General features: G+C 39.8%; 3 protein-coding genes across 5 annotated transcripts; 1 reads left to right on the plus strand and 2 right to left on the minus strand.

Moving 5' to 3' along the window:
- Positions 1 to 475: 475 nt before the first annotated feature.
- Positions 476 to 7509, minus strand: LOC106928985 (uncharacterized). 2 transcript variants are annotated; one of them, XM_015005620.2, is made up of 9 exons: positions 7253 to 7509; positions 5732 to 6401; positions 4658 to 4751; positions 3977 to 4157; positions 3842 to 3856; positions 3213 to 3296; positions 2519 to 2589; positions 1045 to 1180; positions 476 to 962 (listed from the first exon to the last, which is right to left on the minus strand). In XM_015005620.2, the coding sequence occupies exons 1-9, from the start codon at positions 7328 to 7330 to the stop codon at positions 939 to 941; spliced, it is 1353 nt and encodes a 450-aa protein (XP_014861106.2). In that variant the 5' UTR covers positions 7331 to 7509; the 3' UTR covers positions 476 to 938. The 2 variants fall into 2 exon arrangements, with proteins under 2 accessions (XP_014861106.2, XP_014861116.2); XM_015005630.2 differs by lacking the exon at positions 3842 to 3856.
- Positions 7510 to 7629: 120 nt separating this feature from the next.
- Positions 7630 to 13801, minus strand: slc35b4 (solute carrier family 35 member B4). The gene is made up of 10 exons (XM_015005643.2): positions 13527 to 13801; positions 11959 to 12072; positions 11787 to 11889; positions 11651 to 11700; positions 11488 to 11569; positions 11336 to 11399; positions 10348 to 10457; positions 10197 to 10272; positions 10012 to 10087; positions 7630 to 9431 (listed from the first exon to the last, which is right to left on the minus strand). The coding sequence occupies exons 1-10, from the start codon at positions 13601 to 13603 to the stop codon at positions 9182 to 9184; spliced, it is 1002 nt and encodes a 333-aa protein (XP_014861129.2). The 5' UTR covers positions 13604 to 13801; the 3' UTR covers positions 7630 to 9181.
- A 1216-nt stretch (positions 13802 to 15017) lies between these two features.
- golt1bb (golgi transport 1Bb) lies at positions 15018 to 17049 on the plus strand. 2 transcript variants are annotated; one of them, XR_015763077.1, is made up of 6 exons: positions 15018 to 15196; positions 15519 to 15610; positions 16064 to 16242; positions 16324 to 16405; positions 16491 to 16591; positions 16712 to 17049. XR_015763077.1 is itself a non-coding variant. In XM_015005682.2 (5 exons), the coding sequence occupies exons 1-5, from the start codon at positions 15172 to 15174 to the stop codon at positions 16527 to 16529; spliced, it is 417 nt and encodes a 138-aa protein (XP_014861168.1). In that variant the 5' UTR covers positions 15018 to 15171; the 3' UTR covers positions 16530 to 17049. The 2 variants fall into 2 exon arrangements, 1 of the variants encoding a protein (XP_014861168.1); XM_015005682.2 differs by having other exon boundaries at positions 16491 to 17049.
- Positions 17050 to 18797: the final 1748 nt, after the last annotated feature.

Here is an 18797-nt window from a genome sequence, read left to right on the forward strand (position 1 = left end):
ATCCGGACATGTGAGGAGCTCAGTCAAAGTGATTGTAAATTTCATTTTTCACACCCTTTGAATCTCTGGATTGTTTGTACATTACAAAGGTATCCCTCAACCAAACCCCCCCCCCCCCACCCTCCGACCACCACCAATTAAAAAAAAAATAAAAATACACACGTCTGCCAACATGCGACACATTCAGTGAAGAAGGTATAATTTAGACTTGTGGTGCTTCGCCCTGAGAGGATGACGGTTTCCTGCTAAAGCTAAACTCAGGTCTATCAGGAGAATCTGGTTTTACAGTCAGCAAATATTTTGCTTTTAGGTAAAGCTGACTATTACCAAGAGCGTCACGCATGTGTTGGAAAAAGAACGAGCAGATAAAGAATGTAAACACTGTAAATGGCATGAAAACCTGTCACAGCAGCACAGGTTTCCATCAGCCGGGTTGTTGGTTTATAAAAACAGAATAAAGCATCCGGCGGGTCAGTTGTTTTTGTTTGGTGGTGCTTTATTTGGCCTGATTTCCCTTAGACATTGAACTCCATTCAAGCTTCACCGATGCATTTGGTTGTCGGTTTTGTCCAGCATAAACACTCATCTCCTTGCATAGTTTTTTTTTTTAATACTTTGCATCCGCTTTCTAGAATTCAAGGCACTCGTACATAACGATTAAACTAACCAGTGATGCACATCTTTATCTTGTTTGCACTTATAAATCCTGTTTGCTACTGCCGTGGCACGGTTGGTTTTACAGTGGCTGATAGAGTGTCATTCGTTTAAAAGTAAACTGGTTTGTGCGCGTGACAAAAGACACTGTGTTGCTACACCACGGACAGTTTTGTGGAAAAATATGTAGTTAAAGCGGCTGAATTTGAATGTTTTCGCTTCTCAGCGTCTCGATTTGTGTTTATTTTCATCTGGTTGCAGCAGCAAATGTCCTCGTTTCCCCTTTAACCTCCAGTGGTTAGTTTATCCTGCAGAAAAAGAAAAGTTAAAAGGTGATGGGAAATTAAAGGGAGCTCAAAGGTTCAGCGTCGTTTACATTTTAATTCTTACTTTCTTGGCGTTGTCCACACACTGCATGTAGGCTGATGCAATACCCGAGCAGGTCAGAGTTCTTCCTGGGTTTTCCATGTAGCATTTCAGGATCTGATGCTGAAGGTCTCCGCACAGGGGCTGGATGTTAAAACGTCTGAAGGAGAAAGAGCAAAAAGGAAGGAAAGTTAATTTCTGTAATCTTTGTGCAAATATTAACTGGCGAACTACTGGATGTCTTCGAGAGCCAATTTAGACTAATCAGTTCATCAAACTGCTGAGATGCAAATTAGACCTGGGTTTGTGCAGAAATACAAGGATGACACACACACACACACACACACACACACACACACACACACACACACACACACACTTCCTGAGACAGTTCTCCAGCTGATCCAAAGCAGTCTCGGCTGTAGTAACCCGTTGCTATAGTGATCCATTTCCAAATGTGTTACCCATGCTTTAGAAGACCAAAAGAAAGCCATAAATATCTGGATCGTGGAAACCCTCGCCTCTCATGCACAATAGATTTGTATCAAAGATGTTGGCAGGTTTTTTTTAAAGCTTTTGTGCAAAAGGTATGTAATTAATCTCACACACAGTGCAGATTCAGACAGTAGAATACAAAATCCAGAGCTCAGTGATGGGTTTCTAAAAATGTTTCCTGTTGTTAAAGTTAAAAGTTTTTGAAATAATGTTTTAGCAAGTAAATCAATGAAAAAAAAAAGACCCAAATGTTACTCAGAATAAACATATTCCTTGAAATCTTACATTGCTGGGCATAATTTTGTACTTGTATGGACTAATATTAATAATAACATTAATAATGATAATTGTCCAACAGTTTTATTTCCTTTGCTGCCCCAACAATCCCACATCAATATATAGTTGCCAAAAAAGATCCAAGAGCCAATATGCACTTTAAAATTCTTGCACAGTATTTTTAGTCAAGTTACCAGTGCAAATATCTTATTACACTAGAAACATGACAAAACTAACTTACAAGTTACTTTTTGAAAGAAATGGGAGATTGCCTTCAGTCAATAAATCCTGAAAAATAATCATTTCACTAGCAGATTATTTAACTTATACAAGACATTCTTCCAAAGTTTTACGTGAAATAATCTGTCAGAGGACCAAGTTCTTTTTCATCATTATTAAGGAGCTACTGACTTAAAACAAGCGCCTATGCCTGGCTAAAGAGTTGCTTGTGAGTTAGTTTTGTCTTATTTCAGGTGTACTAAGATATTTGCACTAGAAATCATCCCAAACTGAATGTGAAAATGATGGTATACTCTAATTTTTCCACTGTACATGTGTTTGATATATATATATATATATATATATAAAAAAGGCAGGCTTTTTTTGTACTTTCAGTCACTTGTGTCATCAGGATTAATAGCAGTAACAAAGGTTCCTGTTTAGTTTTCCATATTACTGATTTTGATGTAATTTCCAAGAAAGAAAAATACACAGAGTAAAAACTTACGCAAAACGCTTGAGAGTCTCCTCTTTGCCTTTCTGGAAATTTTCCACTGAAACTTTGTAAAACTCTGCACACTGTGAGGAGAACAGACAAGTGTTTAGCAAAAGAAGGCAAATGATGGAGTGAGTAAAGGAGTCGCCTCCACTGGTTCAGTGAAAAATTGAGTAATGCTGCCTCTTAGTGGCCAACGACGGCTAAATATCAGACGGATTCGGACGTTCGTCCGTTACTGCTAAATCACAACTGAAAAAGGTGTTATTCTGGAAACGTCCACGCCAAAATGAAAATGGTAAGAAATTATGTGCGTACAAATATTAAAGCTAAAATGAAGAGAGGGTGTGTGTTGAGACTTGTGCAAATGTATTTTAATTTTATTATTGAATGCGTTTGTTAAATTTAGGAGCAAAAAAAAAAAAAAAAATTAAAAATGAACGGTTTTAATCAAACCTAAATACAAATATTATCCCTGCATTAAATGTTTCACAAAAATGTTATATCGACCCACAGCAACAAGCTAAAAGTTTTCCAACTGCTTTTTTTTTTTTTAACTTCACCAGACTCTAAACACTGATTGAATAAAATACATTCATTAGGTATTTCTGCGTGTACTTTACACTTAGTTTTGTTTGAAAATTATTGCGCACCATCTCCCTCAACTATCCTGAACGTGTGACAAACTTCTTAAGTTTCAGCTTACCTTTGCTTCAAGTTTGGAGACATGCTCCTTGTAGAGTTCATTGCGCTTCTTCATCTCTTTCTCTCTCTCCTCCAGCTGACGAGCCTGCATGAGTTCAACGTCAGTATCAGCAAAACCGTTTCCAAAACAACCCCCGTTACCTTTCATGCCATTTCATGCAGCCTGAACATTACAGTTAAGGCCAATGTACTTTGTTGGGTTTTTATAAGACAAACCAACACAAAGTAGCACAAAATCTGTGTTAGAAGGAAGTAATTGTTTGCTTTGTTTTTTTGATTGATGGATTGCATTTGTATTACTCCTAATTTAATTTAGAGGTATTAGTAGAGGGGGAGCTGAATTTAAAAACCAAAAGAAATTTCCAAACTATGTTTATTCACACAAAACTTCAACAAAATACATCTAAGCTTGCCGTAGTAAAGCGCCAAAATAAAGACGAGTCCAATCGATGTGAATATTTTTGCAAGGTGCCGTGTGTTTAGCCATCATCCATATGCTTATTAGTACAAAAAAAATCTCTTCGTTTAGTATAGAAACCACAGCGCTGAATAACACCGTAAGCTTTGAGGTGTGACCAGAACAAACATGCAGAAGTGAGACATGCAGAGATCGAGTTGCTCCTGCCCTACCTTCAGCTCCATCCACTGAGACACCAGGACAAAAAAAAAGAAACACGGTAAGCAGATGAACGTTTGTGTCAAAAGAGAGAGAGAGATCCTGTTGCATTCAAAAAAAAAATGTCCACACTGTGTTCCTCTGCTCACATGAAGCTGCGCCATGAGCTTCTCGTGCTCTGCCATCGTCTTCTCTCTCTCCACGGACTCCGTCAGCTTCTCCATGCTCATCGCCCTCTCCGCCTCCAGAGTCTTTTTCACCTGCTCCTCCGCCTCGGCCCGAGCCGCCGTCGTCGCCTCGGCTCGCCGCAGAACCTGGATCTTCTCCAGCCTTCGCAAACACAAACCAGAGACATTTTAGCCCACTGGGGAAAAAAAATAAAAAAATAAGAGTTATTTAGATGATGAAGGAACAATTCCTGGTATCTTGAACTAAAACATGAGGGCTTTAATATCTTTACTTCTAAACTTTGTATCTTCAGTTAAAAAACAAAACAAAACAAGAGAACATTGTCCTTAATTTGCTCACCTTTAGGCTGATTTGTAGTTCATGAGTAATCATGCTCGTTTCTATATTTACTCTGTGACTTCTATTTCTCTACTTTGGTTCTTGGTCTTTTTAAAACATTGGTAAAAATCTTTTTAGAACTGAAACTGTTAGCTTTAAAGTGATCTTTAAAACAATTGCAGAAGTGGAATTAAGCAACCCGGAGGTAATACTGTGATTTACTTGTGCATTAAGAAATCAGGACAATGACTTTATTTAATAAAAGCTCTATTATATTTCAACTAAAGAGAAACATGAAATTATGACAGGAAGTGTGTCCTTACTGTTGCTGCAGCTCCCGTCTCTTCTGGCTGATCTCCTCCTCCAGACTTTCCTCCATCTCTGCTCTGATTTTCTCTCTCAGTTCCTCCTCCATCACTTCATGGGAAATGGGTAAAATTATTTTTTTTTGCAAGAAAATAATCTATATAAATCTGAATTTCTTACTGGTGTTGAAATGTAACAAAAATTACACCAACAAAGTCAGGGTACAAATTTGGTTTGTGAAAGTATTACGTTCCAATGTTTTTTTTTGCAAAAAAAATATCAGTTGATATACTTATTTTGTGCACAACAGCAATTTTTTTTTTAACTGGGAAAACACCATAAAAATCTGAAAACTTTTATTTTCAGGTACTACGTTCGATTACTGAAGCAGCCTCCTCGCAGCCCTGCCAGGGTAAACTGGTCAATTTCAGGGATTTAGTTTGAGGTCTAAGTGAGACAGGAGCAGCTGTCCGACGCCTTCGGAGAGAAAATGCAGAATCTTACGAGTCTGGTAAGCGATATAAAGACGTTTCATCAGAAATCAGCCTTTCCACCGTCTGAAAAGGAGTCTGCAAGTGCAGGACGTTCAAAACGACTGCCAACATGTCTGGTCCGATCATCCAGGTGGCTTCATTTTGAAAACAGACTGCAAGATGCTAAGAGAAGTCTCCTCAAACGCTAAAATGAAACTGCAGCACCTTTGGTTGGTTCTTGCTTTACTGATGTGAATCAGTAAGAAACTTTCATAGGAGGTAAGGAGGAAACTAAAATGATTCACTGGATTGATTGAGATGAATCAATTACTGAAATAATCGCCCGCTAACTTAGTAAATCAATCGATCGTTAGCTGGAGCTTTTTATATTAACCTAAAGTTAAATTAAAAAAACAAAAACAAAACAACAACAACATAGGAATCAACATGTGAGAATTTCTTCTGAAGCACCTGAATGGGATGTTTTAATGTTTGTATCTCAGGAAGATCTTAAAGCTGCAAACATTAGCATAGTGATTAATTTTACCCCTTCAAGCAGCACTTTAATGAGCCACATGCATGTCAAGACTTTTGTTTATAAAGAAATAAAATCTCAACCTTCTGCAGGCGGTGGTAGTAAGGAAGGCTCTTCGTCTTCCGCAGCAGGAGGCAGAAGTGTGGTCGCTGGTGGCTCTGTAGGAGGCGGCGCTTCCAGATGTGGCGGAGCGAGCGCCACAGGGAGCTCTTCATGCCGACATGACGCCGAGGCTTCATCCGAAGAAGACTCTGGAGGAGCACCAGGTTGGGCTGAAGCAAGAGGTGAGGGTGAGAGTACTGGCTGAACAAGTGTGGCAGCAGACTCGAGAGGCTCGGCAGCAGCTGGCTCAGAAGGCGTTGGTTCCTTCTCTTGTTCTGTTTGAGGCGTAGTCTGTGTGTCCGGCTCTTTGGGTTCAGGTGGTTCAGTTAGAGTTTGAGGCACTTCGGGGTTTTCAGCCCTTGAAGAAGGGGCAGGTGGAGTTTCTGGCTCCAGAGATGGAGGAGGGAGGGAGTGGAACGTCACAGGAGGAGGGATGAGTTTGACAGGAGGAGCAGCAGCTTCCACTGACGGAGATGTGGGAGGAATAGGGGGAGTGGATATGAGCTGAGGTGAGACAGGAGCCTGGAGAGGCAACGAGGGTTCGCCAGATGAGGCCGGAACCGGAACGGCAACCTGAGTTGTTGGATCAGCTGAGAAGTGAGAGGTGGTCTTTGTCGAATTTTTCATCCGGTTGATGACTCTGTCTGACAGCTGAGAGAGAAAAAAAACAAAAAACACGCACATACTTTATTAATGGGATCAGTATCTGCTAGGAGCTAATATTTAAATTAGGGTTGGGCGATTGATCTAGTGTCGATCAGCAACATATTGATTTATTGCCTGGTCCTATTGTGATGTAGATGTTTAGTCAAAGAAACCTAAATATAGAGAGGGATGGTTTTAGAATAGCCTATTTAAAATACAGACTTTTGTAATTGAGATTCTGTAAAAAAAAAAATAAATAAAATAAAACAGAAATCCATGTACACAGAAGGTGGTACAACTTTGCCCTTCCTGCCTCAGTCATAGATCACTTACACACAAACAGTTGTTAAATACAGAAAATGCTGACTAGAAAATATTTTTACGCCATGCTTTTGGCACTCGTTCTAGCACAGCGCCCCTATGCGAAGCACATAATGCTCTTATATGACTAATGGGCAAAAATGTCAGTCTGTAAATTTCCAAAGCTGGTGGAGACGTACCCTGAAATACCAGCACAAGGTGACAAAATGTTATGGGAGAAAAACGCATTAACCCCCCCAGCGAAGTTACAAAAGAAACGCGTCGTGCGTCTTATTTCTGCGCTGAACGCGAGTGACAACAAGCTATAGTCCATCTAAATTTATCACAGGAGCTGCAGGAAACAGAGACAACAAACTCGGGGAGCTCAGTTTCTGTCTTTTTTTTTTTTTTTAAAAACCCGACACCACCAGGTAGGGCACGGATCGTGGACCCCACTCCAAGTTAAACCTCAGCTCTGACGCTCGATTCCCCAGACGCGTAATTTCAGCAACAGCGTGCGGAGAGTTGCATTGGTTTCCACGGAGCTTTCCACTCACCCGTATGCCCTTCACAAAAGTTACCCCGCCTCCTCCTTCATCCTCCGCAGGGAAGCGGCTCGGACCGTTTCCCCCCATCCGGCTCTGCTGGGTCACACCGAACCCCGCGGTTCAGTCACTGACACGAACGAATTAATTCAGGTGATGTGGATGATCAATCCTCTCACAGCTGCTCCAGGTCGGTCTCTCCCACCTCTTCGTGGGAACAACCTGCGCTGCCATTGGATGGAGCTGAACTACAGCTGTGTGGATTGGTCCGATGGCTTTTAAAAATCAGTGAGGCGTGAGAGAACTGTCTGTCCCAGCGCTGGAAGAGAGGGGTGGGGGACCATTCATGTTGCATAATATTTATTTTAAAAAGCCACAAGACCCGGCGATTTATTAAAACTAGTTTAATTTCGGAGTGTAGAGATTGTTGACACTGGTCCAACACACCTGAGACAACATGGTCTAAGAGCAAGGAGCCATATAAATAACCTGCATACTCATGATTCAGTACGGATTAACCTCACGCTTTCAAAAAAGAATTAAATAAAAATATCTAAACAGCCTTATTACAGACAAGACAAAGAAATTGCACCATTGGTCAATGAATGCTACTGAGGTACAAATGCTAAAACAAAAAAGTGGAACTGGTGACAGTTGTGTTTAAAAAAAAAAAAAAAAAATCATGAAAAGACCAAAATATTGGATTTATTTTTCACCTGAGCCAATGTTTGTGAGCTCGGATTGGCTTCTTGCTTGGCCTGACGAAATGCACCCTAGTGTATGCAGGACATCCTATGTAGGAGGTGGTCAGATTTCAGAAATTAAGACCATTTCTACAAATTATGCATCACATTTTGCCCCAACATGTGTCTCACTTTGCAGCCACAGGCCTAAATCGCGGCAATTATCTGCTTTCACAGCCCATTTCAACCAACATGGGCCCCAAATATAAAGGTTGGTTGGCATTATACAGTAAAACTCTGATTTATCTTTACTGCTGTGCATAACACGACCAGTCAAATCACAATAAACTGCTAAAGAAAAAAAAAAAGTCATGTCTAAACACTTCTTAAGGGGAAAATAGTGTAAGAATGGAGCGTACTGAGGAGTGCTACACACGTGAAAGTTTCTGGAACAGAAGAAGCAAAACTTTAAAGTGCAAGGCTAAACTGTTGTGCAGTTTAAAAACCTTGTCTACTGGAGCTGGATTAGAGATTCATGCAATAGGTGACAACCTGCATGTTCTGAGCGGTGATGGCGAGCTGAAGAGGTCAGATCCGGATCAACCTGCATATGACAACCTCTCAGACTGATGACGGTGGTGTCATAAACCTCTTACTACAAACCGAGCATCGTTTCAAACACCACAGCAGACCTGATTATTGCTGGTGATCACATCCGTCCCTTTATGACCAGAGTGTACCTCTCTTCTGACGGCCACTTCAAACAGGATGACGCACAAAGCTCAGATCATCTCGCACTGGTTTCTTACAAACATGAAATTGAGTTTAGTGAACTTTAGCGTTTTCTAGTCTGCAGATCTCATTCCAACAGAGCAGCGCGGGTAGGTGGTAAAATGATGGGAAGCAGTTCAATGCGGCACTAGCAAGGTGTGGCTAAGAAAGCGTCAAAAAACCAAATGTCAATTCATAACGTCTGTGCTCCATTCAGAGAAGCGTGGACGCTGACGGGGTTGCAAAAGATTCGTTGTCCACCATTTTTGGTCTTTTCATGACATTTAATCACTGAAAAGCATTATCAGCACCTCCTTTAAACTGCAGTTGGTGAAACATGTAAGATCAAGTATGAAAACAAAATGACCGTATTTGTATAAAACTACCACAGGAGATTTAAAAACATTTCAAATTTGCCCAAGGGGGCAGATTTCCCCCTGCTCCCCCTCTTTACAATCTGCTGGCAGTCTCTCCTTCGTCACTTTCGTCACTCTGCCTTCTTCTCCTTGACTCCGGCCCCCCGCAGAGCCGCCTGCATGCTGCTCCAAACCTCCGTGTACAGCAGGGTGCCAATGAAAACCACAGCTGTGCCCACCCAGTGCCAGGCGGTGAAGGGGTTTTGGAAGTAAAGGATGGAGAAGATGAGGCTGACGAACTTTCTGAGGGTCACCACCAGGGTGACGGTCAGTGAAGTGCACTCCGTGGTCAGGATAAAGACGCCACGGATGCACACGTACCTGGGAATAGGGTTAAGGTCTGCAACAAGACTGAAAGAGCGGTCAGAAAAATAAAAAATACCAGGAAGGCTTTTCTATAATGTCCCTCAGAGGAAAAAATTAACTCTTAAGTACTTCAACACCTTTGTAACTAGTCAAAGTTTTGGATCCTACACTTTTCCCTCGCTTACAATGAAACCCAAAGTCAGCTGTTGTCATGGTGAGGAAACAAATGGAGCCCCACCAAATCGCTCTTAATAGGACCACCATGTTTTAAATGGTCTGCAGGTACGCTAGCCAAACAGGCTAATCAGGAAATGTTAACAGTTCTGCTGTTTGACGAAGAGTAGAAAAGCAAAACGGGACAATATTCTCTGCAACGAGCACTGGAAAACTAACTCAAATCTAGGTATCAAAACCAAAACTAAAATAATGAAAAGTTCTAACATTATTCTAACTGTAGGAACCCTTTTCGTGGGGAAAAAAAATTGTAGATCTTCCATGTTAAGCATTTTTGGTGTAAGTGATGTAAAAACAGCTCTGTGATAGACACATCAATCCATACAACGTAGGGAAGAAAAACAGACAAACGACAGGATACTGTGTGACGACATTGATCAGCAGGTAGAGCCACATTGTCGGCATGGTCAGCCCGACCACAGGAACGAGAACGGGAGCTGCAGCAAAGACAATAACAGTGAAAAGAATTTGTTCACCTCCGAGATGTGTAACGCAAACACGTGTATTCCCGAGTAAGAATTGAATTATTAATCTCTTTAAACTCACTGCTTTCATTGAAAAGGATGCAGTGGTTGTAGATGTTAGTGGCCAGAAGCAGGAAGCCCGGCAGAGGCAGGCAGTGCTGAAGACACGAGCAGATGTTAGATTAAAACGAACCAACTCGGACGTTTTCCCTCTGAGTCGGAGGAACGCTTACGTTATAGAAGAGCGCCTCCTTGGAGTGCTTCCCATACTGCTGGTAGAGCGTCTCCTGGAAAATGCCCATCCTCGCAGACATCAGCAGGGCAAAGGTCAACATGGCGATGCCTGATTGAAGATAAAGCCGCGCGTGTAAAAGTCGCTACAGAAAGGCAAGCCGATAATGTTCTGCTGCTTAACCCTTTTAGCTTAAGCTTATGAACTAATTGCAACCAGCAGTCCCTGAGCATTATTCTACCGCCGCCATGTCTGACTGTGTGAAGTTCTGTTTCTCAAATTGCTGTTATTTTTTTGCTAGATATAACCAGAGCCACCACATCTAAAAACTTTTAGCTTTGTCTTGGTCCACAAAATGTTTCCCCTTAATAATCGTAAAGATGCATTTCGGTTAAAGTTGAGATGAGCATCTGTGTTCTTTACGCTCCAATTTTTTTATTGACAACCATGACCGTCCTCTTCAGCAGGCTGTTCTATAAAAACAGTGTCTTCAGTCAGAGGCTTCTTCCGAACCGCTGTAATACAGACTGCAAGTGAGGCCTGCACTTGCCTCACCGCTTCACATTTTGTTCTGGATCCCTTTTTGACCCAGTCACAGGAACGTTGCATATTTCCTCCGTTTGTGGGTGATATCTCTCGCACCGGTTTGCCGTAGTTCCAGCAGCCTTAAAAATGTCTTTGCAACCCTTCCCACACTGGCAGAGGTCGCTAAATTTGTTTCTGCTCCATTCTTGAATCTCATTAATTTAAGAAATGATGTCTTGCTTTTTCAGATCTTTTAGTTTACTTCGTGTTTATAAACAGGTTGTGTGTAAGAGATTGTTGTTGTTGTTGTGTTTTGTTGTCTCGTCAAATTGAACTTAACTTTCCAAATATCATGGTCAAATCATTATAAAACAGAGAAATCAGTAAAGGACTAAATACGTTTTGCCACAAAAATGAGATTTTTCTCCTGCATTTCTTGCTCTGTTTTTTTAACTGACACTCACCAATAAGCCAGTGCATAAAGGCATAAAGCCCTTGCTCCTTCGACCCATCACTGGACACGTCATGCTGAAACAAACCAGTAGATGCTCTGGATTATTACTGGGGCGCAACAGCAGTTGAACTGGAAAACACAACATGTCTGCAGAGGACTCACCACTTGTTTGGCTGACATGATGGTGCATATGAAGATGCCAGTGGAAACTAGAACAATAGAGAGATACTTGCTGGCTGAGTACCTGCAGGTAGAGAAGGTGAGATGCACTGAATCCGCAGGAAGACATTTGACAAAGCAGAAGGAAAAGCAGAGGAAGAATCACCTCTTCTTCAGGATGATTATTCCCAGGATCATGTTGGCTATTAGTGATCCCTGAGTGGAAAAAGAGGGGAAGCTTAAACAAAAGCAGTGGAGGAGAACAGGAGGAAGCTTAAATGACAACAAGATGCGACACTTACTGATCTGAAGATCATGTGGAGTGGCATGGCGATGTTAAAGTTAAGAGCATAGTTGTTGATCACACTGACAGTGAAGAACATGGTCACCATGATAACATAGTTACTGAAAAAAAAAAGAATGATTTCATTCCATATCAGCAATTAGTCTCATTTAAATGAAACTGTTTTTTACCTGACAGGAATTGCTGGTTTCTTTCTCCCAAATTTAGTTTCAAATATGAAACCTTCTAAGGCAATAAAGACGAACTGAGCAAAGGTGACTATGTTGCCGCATCCTGGAAACTCTCTGAAAAACAGAAACGTCGCTTTAAAACGGAGGCAAAAAAATCTGAAATTATTGCTTTAAAAAAAAAAGGGATGCTCAATAAGAGAAGAGCAAGTTTATGGATACAGTGTCACGCTAAAAGTATTGAAGTCCTTCGAAACTTTCTATGTTTGGTCACGTCTCAACCACAAAGTTCAACGTATTGTGATTACATTCCTTTGTGATCTACCGAGGTAAAGTGGAGAAAAACTATGAAAACGAATGAGCAGAAAAGGTTTTCAAGATTTATTTTACTAATAAAAATCTGCAAAGTCTGATTTGTATTGTATCAAATTTTAATCTGTGAAATCCCGTATTGTTAATCGAAGCAATTGGCCAAAAACAAAACAAAACAAAACAAAAAAAAAACAAACAAACAAAAAAAACAAACTGAATTGATGATAAAGTCTCAGTATGAATGCAGCTGTTCTCTGAAGGCTTCAGGTGTTTGCTAGTGAACAAACGGCATCATTGAGACAAATGAACAAACCAAACTTTCTTGCCATTTGTTGTAAATGAGAACCGGTTCACATTCGACTCATCTGGTTAACTAAATAAATAAAATGGATACCTGAAAAAAAAGGGGGGGATGGGGGGCAGGAAGCAACAAGGAGGACAGAATGCTGGAAGAAAACAGTTGCAAACACTGAAGCAGAGCTGCAGTAGTTTACATCAAACCACACTCCTATGTGAAAACGGCCCAATCAAAGTCTGGATCTAAATCCATTGGATCACATGCAGTCAAACTTTGAAAACTGATGCTCTCCAGCCAAGGGACACAGATAGAGCTATTTTGCAAGAAGGAATGGGAACACATTTCAGTCTGTAGGCTCTCCATGCCATGCAGATTACTATTTCTTTTTTTTAAAACGTTTTGAAAAGACATGCGTCATTTTCCTTCCACTTTACAGATATGTTCTACCTGGGGTTGGTCTGTCACCCAAAATACAAGGAAGAGGAAAAGTTGAAGAGCGGTGAAAAACTTTCCAAGACGTTTTAGAAGTGAAAATTTAATTTGCTCCCAAGGGAATGGACTGCTCATAGATATTTACTGCTCAGGTTAAGTTTTACTATTTAATATTTATACTCTTCTCCCTTTAGTGCTGCTCTTACCTGACTCTAATGAAAGTTTCTCAATTTTAGAGGAAATTATTTCTGTCCACTGATGAAAACTGATACTGAGAGGTGTCTTGCGGTTAGTTTTTGTTTTAACACACCGACTATACACTCATACTCATGTAGAAACTACACATTCACTTAGAACCCCGTTTACACTCTGCTTAGGAATCCTAAAGGAAATAAATATGTACAGTTTGCTGATGTGACACAATCGTACATAAACCTGAACCTCCCCGCTTCAACTAAACTCCAACTAGAAATGTTTTATGCTCATTAACGTAAACTTTAATGGCTCCCGGTTTAAGTTTGTGACTGACCTCACCAGCAGCTCCAGAGACACCACATTGCTACAACAGCCGACAAAAACAAGGACCACAGCAAACGCAGTCCCCATGATGATTGACGGCCGAAAAAAAAATTACGAAAATAAATAATACGGCTCAGTTATTGGGACGAATGAATGAGAGGAGCATGCTTGAACATTAGCCGCTGTTTGTGTTTCAGAGGAAATCTTCTTTCTCCGCGAACTCCTGTGTTATTTGAACACGTCAAAATGTGACATTTCTCTCTTCCGGTTCAGTAGAGTCATGGTAGTTGTAGTTTATTTTAAAAGGCGGAAGTGGACACTCATTGAACGACTTTTTCCGATATTTTTTAAACAAAACAAAGTGTATTATGCTTCAGAATCAGTTAGTCTATTTTAGCAAAGTGCCTAAAATGTGACAAATTAATGAGCTCGTCGCCTAGTTGCCAAGACTACAACATACTGGACTCAGTATGAGTTAAAATATAAAGAGCTATCACTCTGTTTGAATTTCTATGGTCGAGAACATCATTGGAAAGTTCGTTCATTTTATTAACACAGTTCAAAAAGTGTAGGAAGCTTGTTTATCATATGGACTTATAACCCACAAGGCACAACAAAACAGAGTGCTATATTACAAGATATTGTTTTCATCGGTGCATTTCTGAACCCAACATACAGTTTCTTTTGAAAATATAAGTGCGTTTCATTTGTTATATAGAAATGTTTTCCTTTTCTGTATTTCAATTCAGATATTATACATTAGAATAAAAATATTCAAATCTGTAATTTTTACATATTCGAATTAAATAAACAAATTTAATTGAATTAGATTAATGTTATTGACTTGTTATTTTATCAGTGTTTGGATCAAACTCCAGTCTTAGCATTACATTTTTGTTGAAATATATTATTTTCCCTCAACATTTTCCATTTAATCTAAATCTAAATTATATATTAATCTATATCATACTAATAATCAAACAAATGAGATCCTTCTCCCAGCAACTGGGAGAAGAACACTGATTCTCTCCTCCTGACAAACTCAATAACCCTTGTTCTACTCAGCTGCGCATTCCTCGGATCATTGTATAATATTTCTGATAACTGTACAGTATTTTTAAGTTATAATCTTGTACCTAGAAATTATTCTTTATTTTGGTTGTTGTTTTTATATTCTAATATATATTCTATTTTTTTTTTCATCTTCGTGTGAACCTACATGCCCTGATGCTGCTGCTTTATCTGAACTTCTCCACTGTGGGACAATAAAGTATAATTCTATTCTATTCTATTCTATTCTAACAAGATATTCTTTAATCTCGTGGCATTAGGAACATTTCTCGTTTGTTGTCGTTTTTGATTTACCTGAACCTCTGTCAAGCATTAAAAATTAACTAAAAGTTCCCTTTTATTCCAAAAGAAGCTCAAGAGTCTGATGTTTGTATGATGTCAATATAGACGATCTCTGATACATTGCGTGAGTGCGTACGTGGCTCCATTTGACGTGTTGGCGTAACATACCGCTAGCTTTGCCCGTGCTTGTGGCACTGCAGCCGTCGTAGCAACAATTGAATTGGCTTCTGGTCTTTAACAGTCACACATTTTAGGAGCAGCGGTCATCATTTGGTTTGGTTAAATCTTCGGAAGCTTTCAAAATGATTTCACTCACGGATTCACAAAGTAAGAGTTGGGGTTTTGGCGTTCTTTGTCCGTAACTAACCGGGTTTAGCTAAATGTACGAGGCTAACGGCAAAAAACGATTGGTTGAGAGCATCATTACGTCACTGTGGAGGGTTTATTTCTTATTTAGACATTTACAATTTACTGTACTATGTGGGAAAATGTAAACATTTAAACCGGCAGCTACTTCATTAAACTCATACCCTCCTTTATGCTCATATCCTAATTGTGTTTTCATTGTACACTTCCTTGTTTTGCTTACATGTGAACTGCAGTGATTGATGTAATTCTGATCAAATCTCTTGTGCCCTAAACTTCGCAGAAATTGGGATGGGACTGACGGGGTTTGGTGTGTTTTTCCTCTTCTTTGGAATGATGCTGTTTTTTGATAAAGCTCTGTTGGCGATAGGAAATGTGAGTTCCTCAAACACACTTCCAATTCCACTGCATAGTTTCACAATGTTCAAAGTTTTTATACTTTTTGATTGTTTTGGTCAATGACATCACAGGAGTAAGCTGTCAGTAATAGGCTAAATGTTGCAGCAGACTAGTGAATTTTCATAGATGGAAGCATTCTGGAGAATTTGAGTTGCTACTTTGCAGAATTTTCTGTAAAATCAATCAAACTTGCATTAGATAAACATGTCACGGTCAGTTCCAACTTAAGCATTCATTTCTGGCAAATTGATTAAAGCATGAAATAAATATGTTTTCAACAACAAATGTTTTATGTTTTTGGCATGATAAGAGGAAACCGATAAAGTGTCGTCGCTCAATAGAAGTGCGCTTTTATCTTTATCGGGAGAGAAAAAAATGCACCACAGGATAGTATCTCTAAACCTTATAATATTTTGCATCTGCATGCAGATTCTCTTCGTGGCAGGCCTTTCTTTTGTCATCGGCCTCGAGCGCACCTTCAGGTTCTTCTTCCAGAGACACAAAGCGAAAGCCACTAGCTTCTTCTTGGGAGGCATTTTTGTGGTTCTGACCGGCTGGCCGATCATCGGCGTCGTCCTGGAAATCTACGGTTTCTTCCTCTTGTTCAGGTCAGGTCAAAGGGTGATAAAACACCTCACACTCGAACACACTTTCCAGCTGTTCACGTCGCTCATGCTTCGCGTTCACAGGGGATTCTTCCCGGTGGCAGTCGGATTCATCAGGCGAGTGCCTGTTCTCGGCTCTTTGCTCAGTTTACCAGGAATTAGGACGGTAAGTGTCACATGGGAGAAACGCGTACAACTCGAGGTTGGTGGAGATTTTCAGTGGCCTTTTATTATTGCTTGTTGTCTTTCAGATGGTGGACAAAATCGGTGAGAGCAACGCTATGGTATAGCACTACGCTGTTGACGCAAAGGGGGACTTTTCCACTATTTATCATGGATTTTCATCGTGATTGTACGTTCCAGTCCTCGCCACTCCAGAAAAGTTCATCCACAGGTTTTTCTGCAGAAAACACACAAATGTGTCTGTAAACATTCCTCTGACAGCATCCGTTTCCCTCGTCCCCTCGTCCAGACGCAAGGAGTATCCGACTGAGACCGAACAACAATGCAAATGTTTGTCTTTGTTTTCTTTCTTTTTTTTTTTTTTTAACTCTTTGTACCATTCCTTGGAATATTTATGGACTAAACACTTGGCAACACTGGACTATCTCAGAGGAAAGTCAGTGCCTGGGAGCGATCCTGTGTGACGTGTAACTGGATTATTGATGATGGATTTTGAATTAAAAAGATGGTTGTAATCTTTACAGAAATGTGCGTTTCTGTAAAAAGATGTTTTGAGATGTTTGTACTGTAATTTTTACAGTGATTTTTCTAAATGTATACCTGCAATAAATTGTCCTTTTTTGTAAATGTGTGTGTTTTTTTTTCTTCTGAATGACGGATGAGTTTTATGTTCCCTGAAAAGTCAACCTGGATTTTTTTTTATTCAAGTATATTATGCATCGTTCAGGTTGAGGTTTTGACCATGTGACAAACTAGAGTAAAATATCTTAGTTTTATAATATCATAGTATTAACACAATTTAAAACAAAAGAAGTGTAACATAGTCTAGTATTAATTAAGTAAAATTGCAAATAAACATTTAGACCAGATATGTGCAGTGCTAGCTTTTACAATTTTTAACTCCAATGTAAAACAAAATCTTCAGTATTTTGCTTCCAAATAGTTAAAATTTAAATTTTTCACAGTGGGTTTGAAAAATATTTCTGAATTAGTTCTCTCATGACAATCTCCAGTGGAGATTGTTTCATTTTCAAACTGCTTAATTCTGACCATTTAAGCAAAAAGAGCTGTGTAGTTTTTGCTTTCAGTGTTCATCTATCAGTGACTCGCCACACAACTGCAGAGTCACCAATGTATTACTATAAATGAGGTAAGTGTACAGTCACCCTACAAGGCTTCTGTGCTGAGATGCTTTTGATCCCTGAGCCTCATGATCCGTCATCTGGACCAGCAGCTCTCTTAGAAGGACCAACAAAGAAGAAGTCGTCCATTTTAACATTTTTTTTATTATTTTTTACAGCAGATACATCTTTGTAAGACCATCTTATTGTTGGCAAAAAAAAAAGTAAATATTTAAGGTGCTGAATTTAATAATTTGTCAAAAGTAGATTTTTCATGTAAACAGTTATGAAAATTGACTGATGCAATGTAGCTGATTTCCAACATGGCTTTTTTTTTATCTTAAAACTTTTATTGGATAATTGATTTAAACAATATTTGCTTCGTTAGGTTGGTTAAACAACTTTTAAAGTTTCGGGCATCAGAAATAAAACGTTACTTTCTCATCAAGGAGACAAAATTGAATAGGACAAACTCCACTTTGGAAATGTTATTTTTCACCTCTAGGTGGCGCTAATACACCTGCTGTCGCTGATCTGCGGATCCAGTTTGTATAGTAGGGGACTGTTTTTTTTGTTGTTTTTTTTACAGCAGATATAATACATACAGTAGCTACTTATTGAAGTTTTCTTGGATGATGTAATGAATAATCAGAGAAAGGCATTTCATACATTCAGGGTCAGTTCTTCCACAGACGGCGCCCGGGGTGCCAGGAAAACACCTGAGATCCTGGGGCAGGATAAAATGCAGTGAAGTTCCACAGACAACATATGACCTAGTCTTTGTGTTGTCAACAACAACAAGCAGGGGGGGCTACTCATCACACGGGGCGCAGATTAAATTATTTGGTGTTTATTGCCCCCTTTGGTAATGCTGCCCTGGGCAACAAGCCACTGCTGCATTCATCATTTCCCTTATGCTTTTCAATTTTCCTTAGAAGTCTAAATATCCATGTTTGACTTTGGAATCATAAATAAAAAGTCCACATCCAGTCGGAAAAGAAGCTGTAGCTTCTCACGAGCCCTGACTTCAAAACCCAACATGGGCGCCTTCCATATAACACTCAGCGATGGACTGTGTAAAAAGTTTACTTGCACTTCTGATGGTTTTTATCACATTAATGTTCACCCCTCTTTAGTGGACATGCTGCTCCAGAGTTCGAGCTTTTAGCAGTGAGAAAAACACTATTAGCTTGATTTGCTAACAGCAGTTAGCCTGGTCACTGGGTTTATTCCGCTTAAACGTGGAACTGGAAC

Source organism: Poecilia mexicana, unplaced genomic scaffold, assembly GCF_051168715.1.
Source record: "Poecilia mexicana isolate PSO_F unplaced genomic scaffold, ASM5116871v1 scaffold_6, whole genome shotgun sequence".
NCBI classification, from domain to species: domain Eukaryota; kingdom Metazoa; phylum Chordata; class Actinopteri; order Cyprinodontiformes; family Poeciliidae; genus Poecilia; species Poecilia mexicana.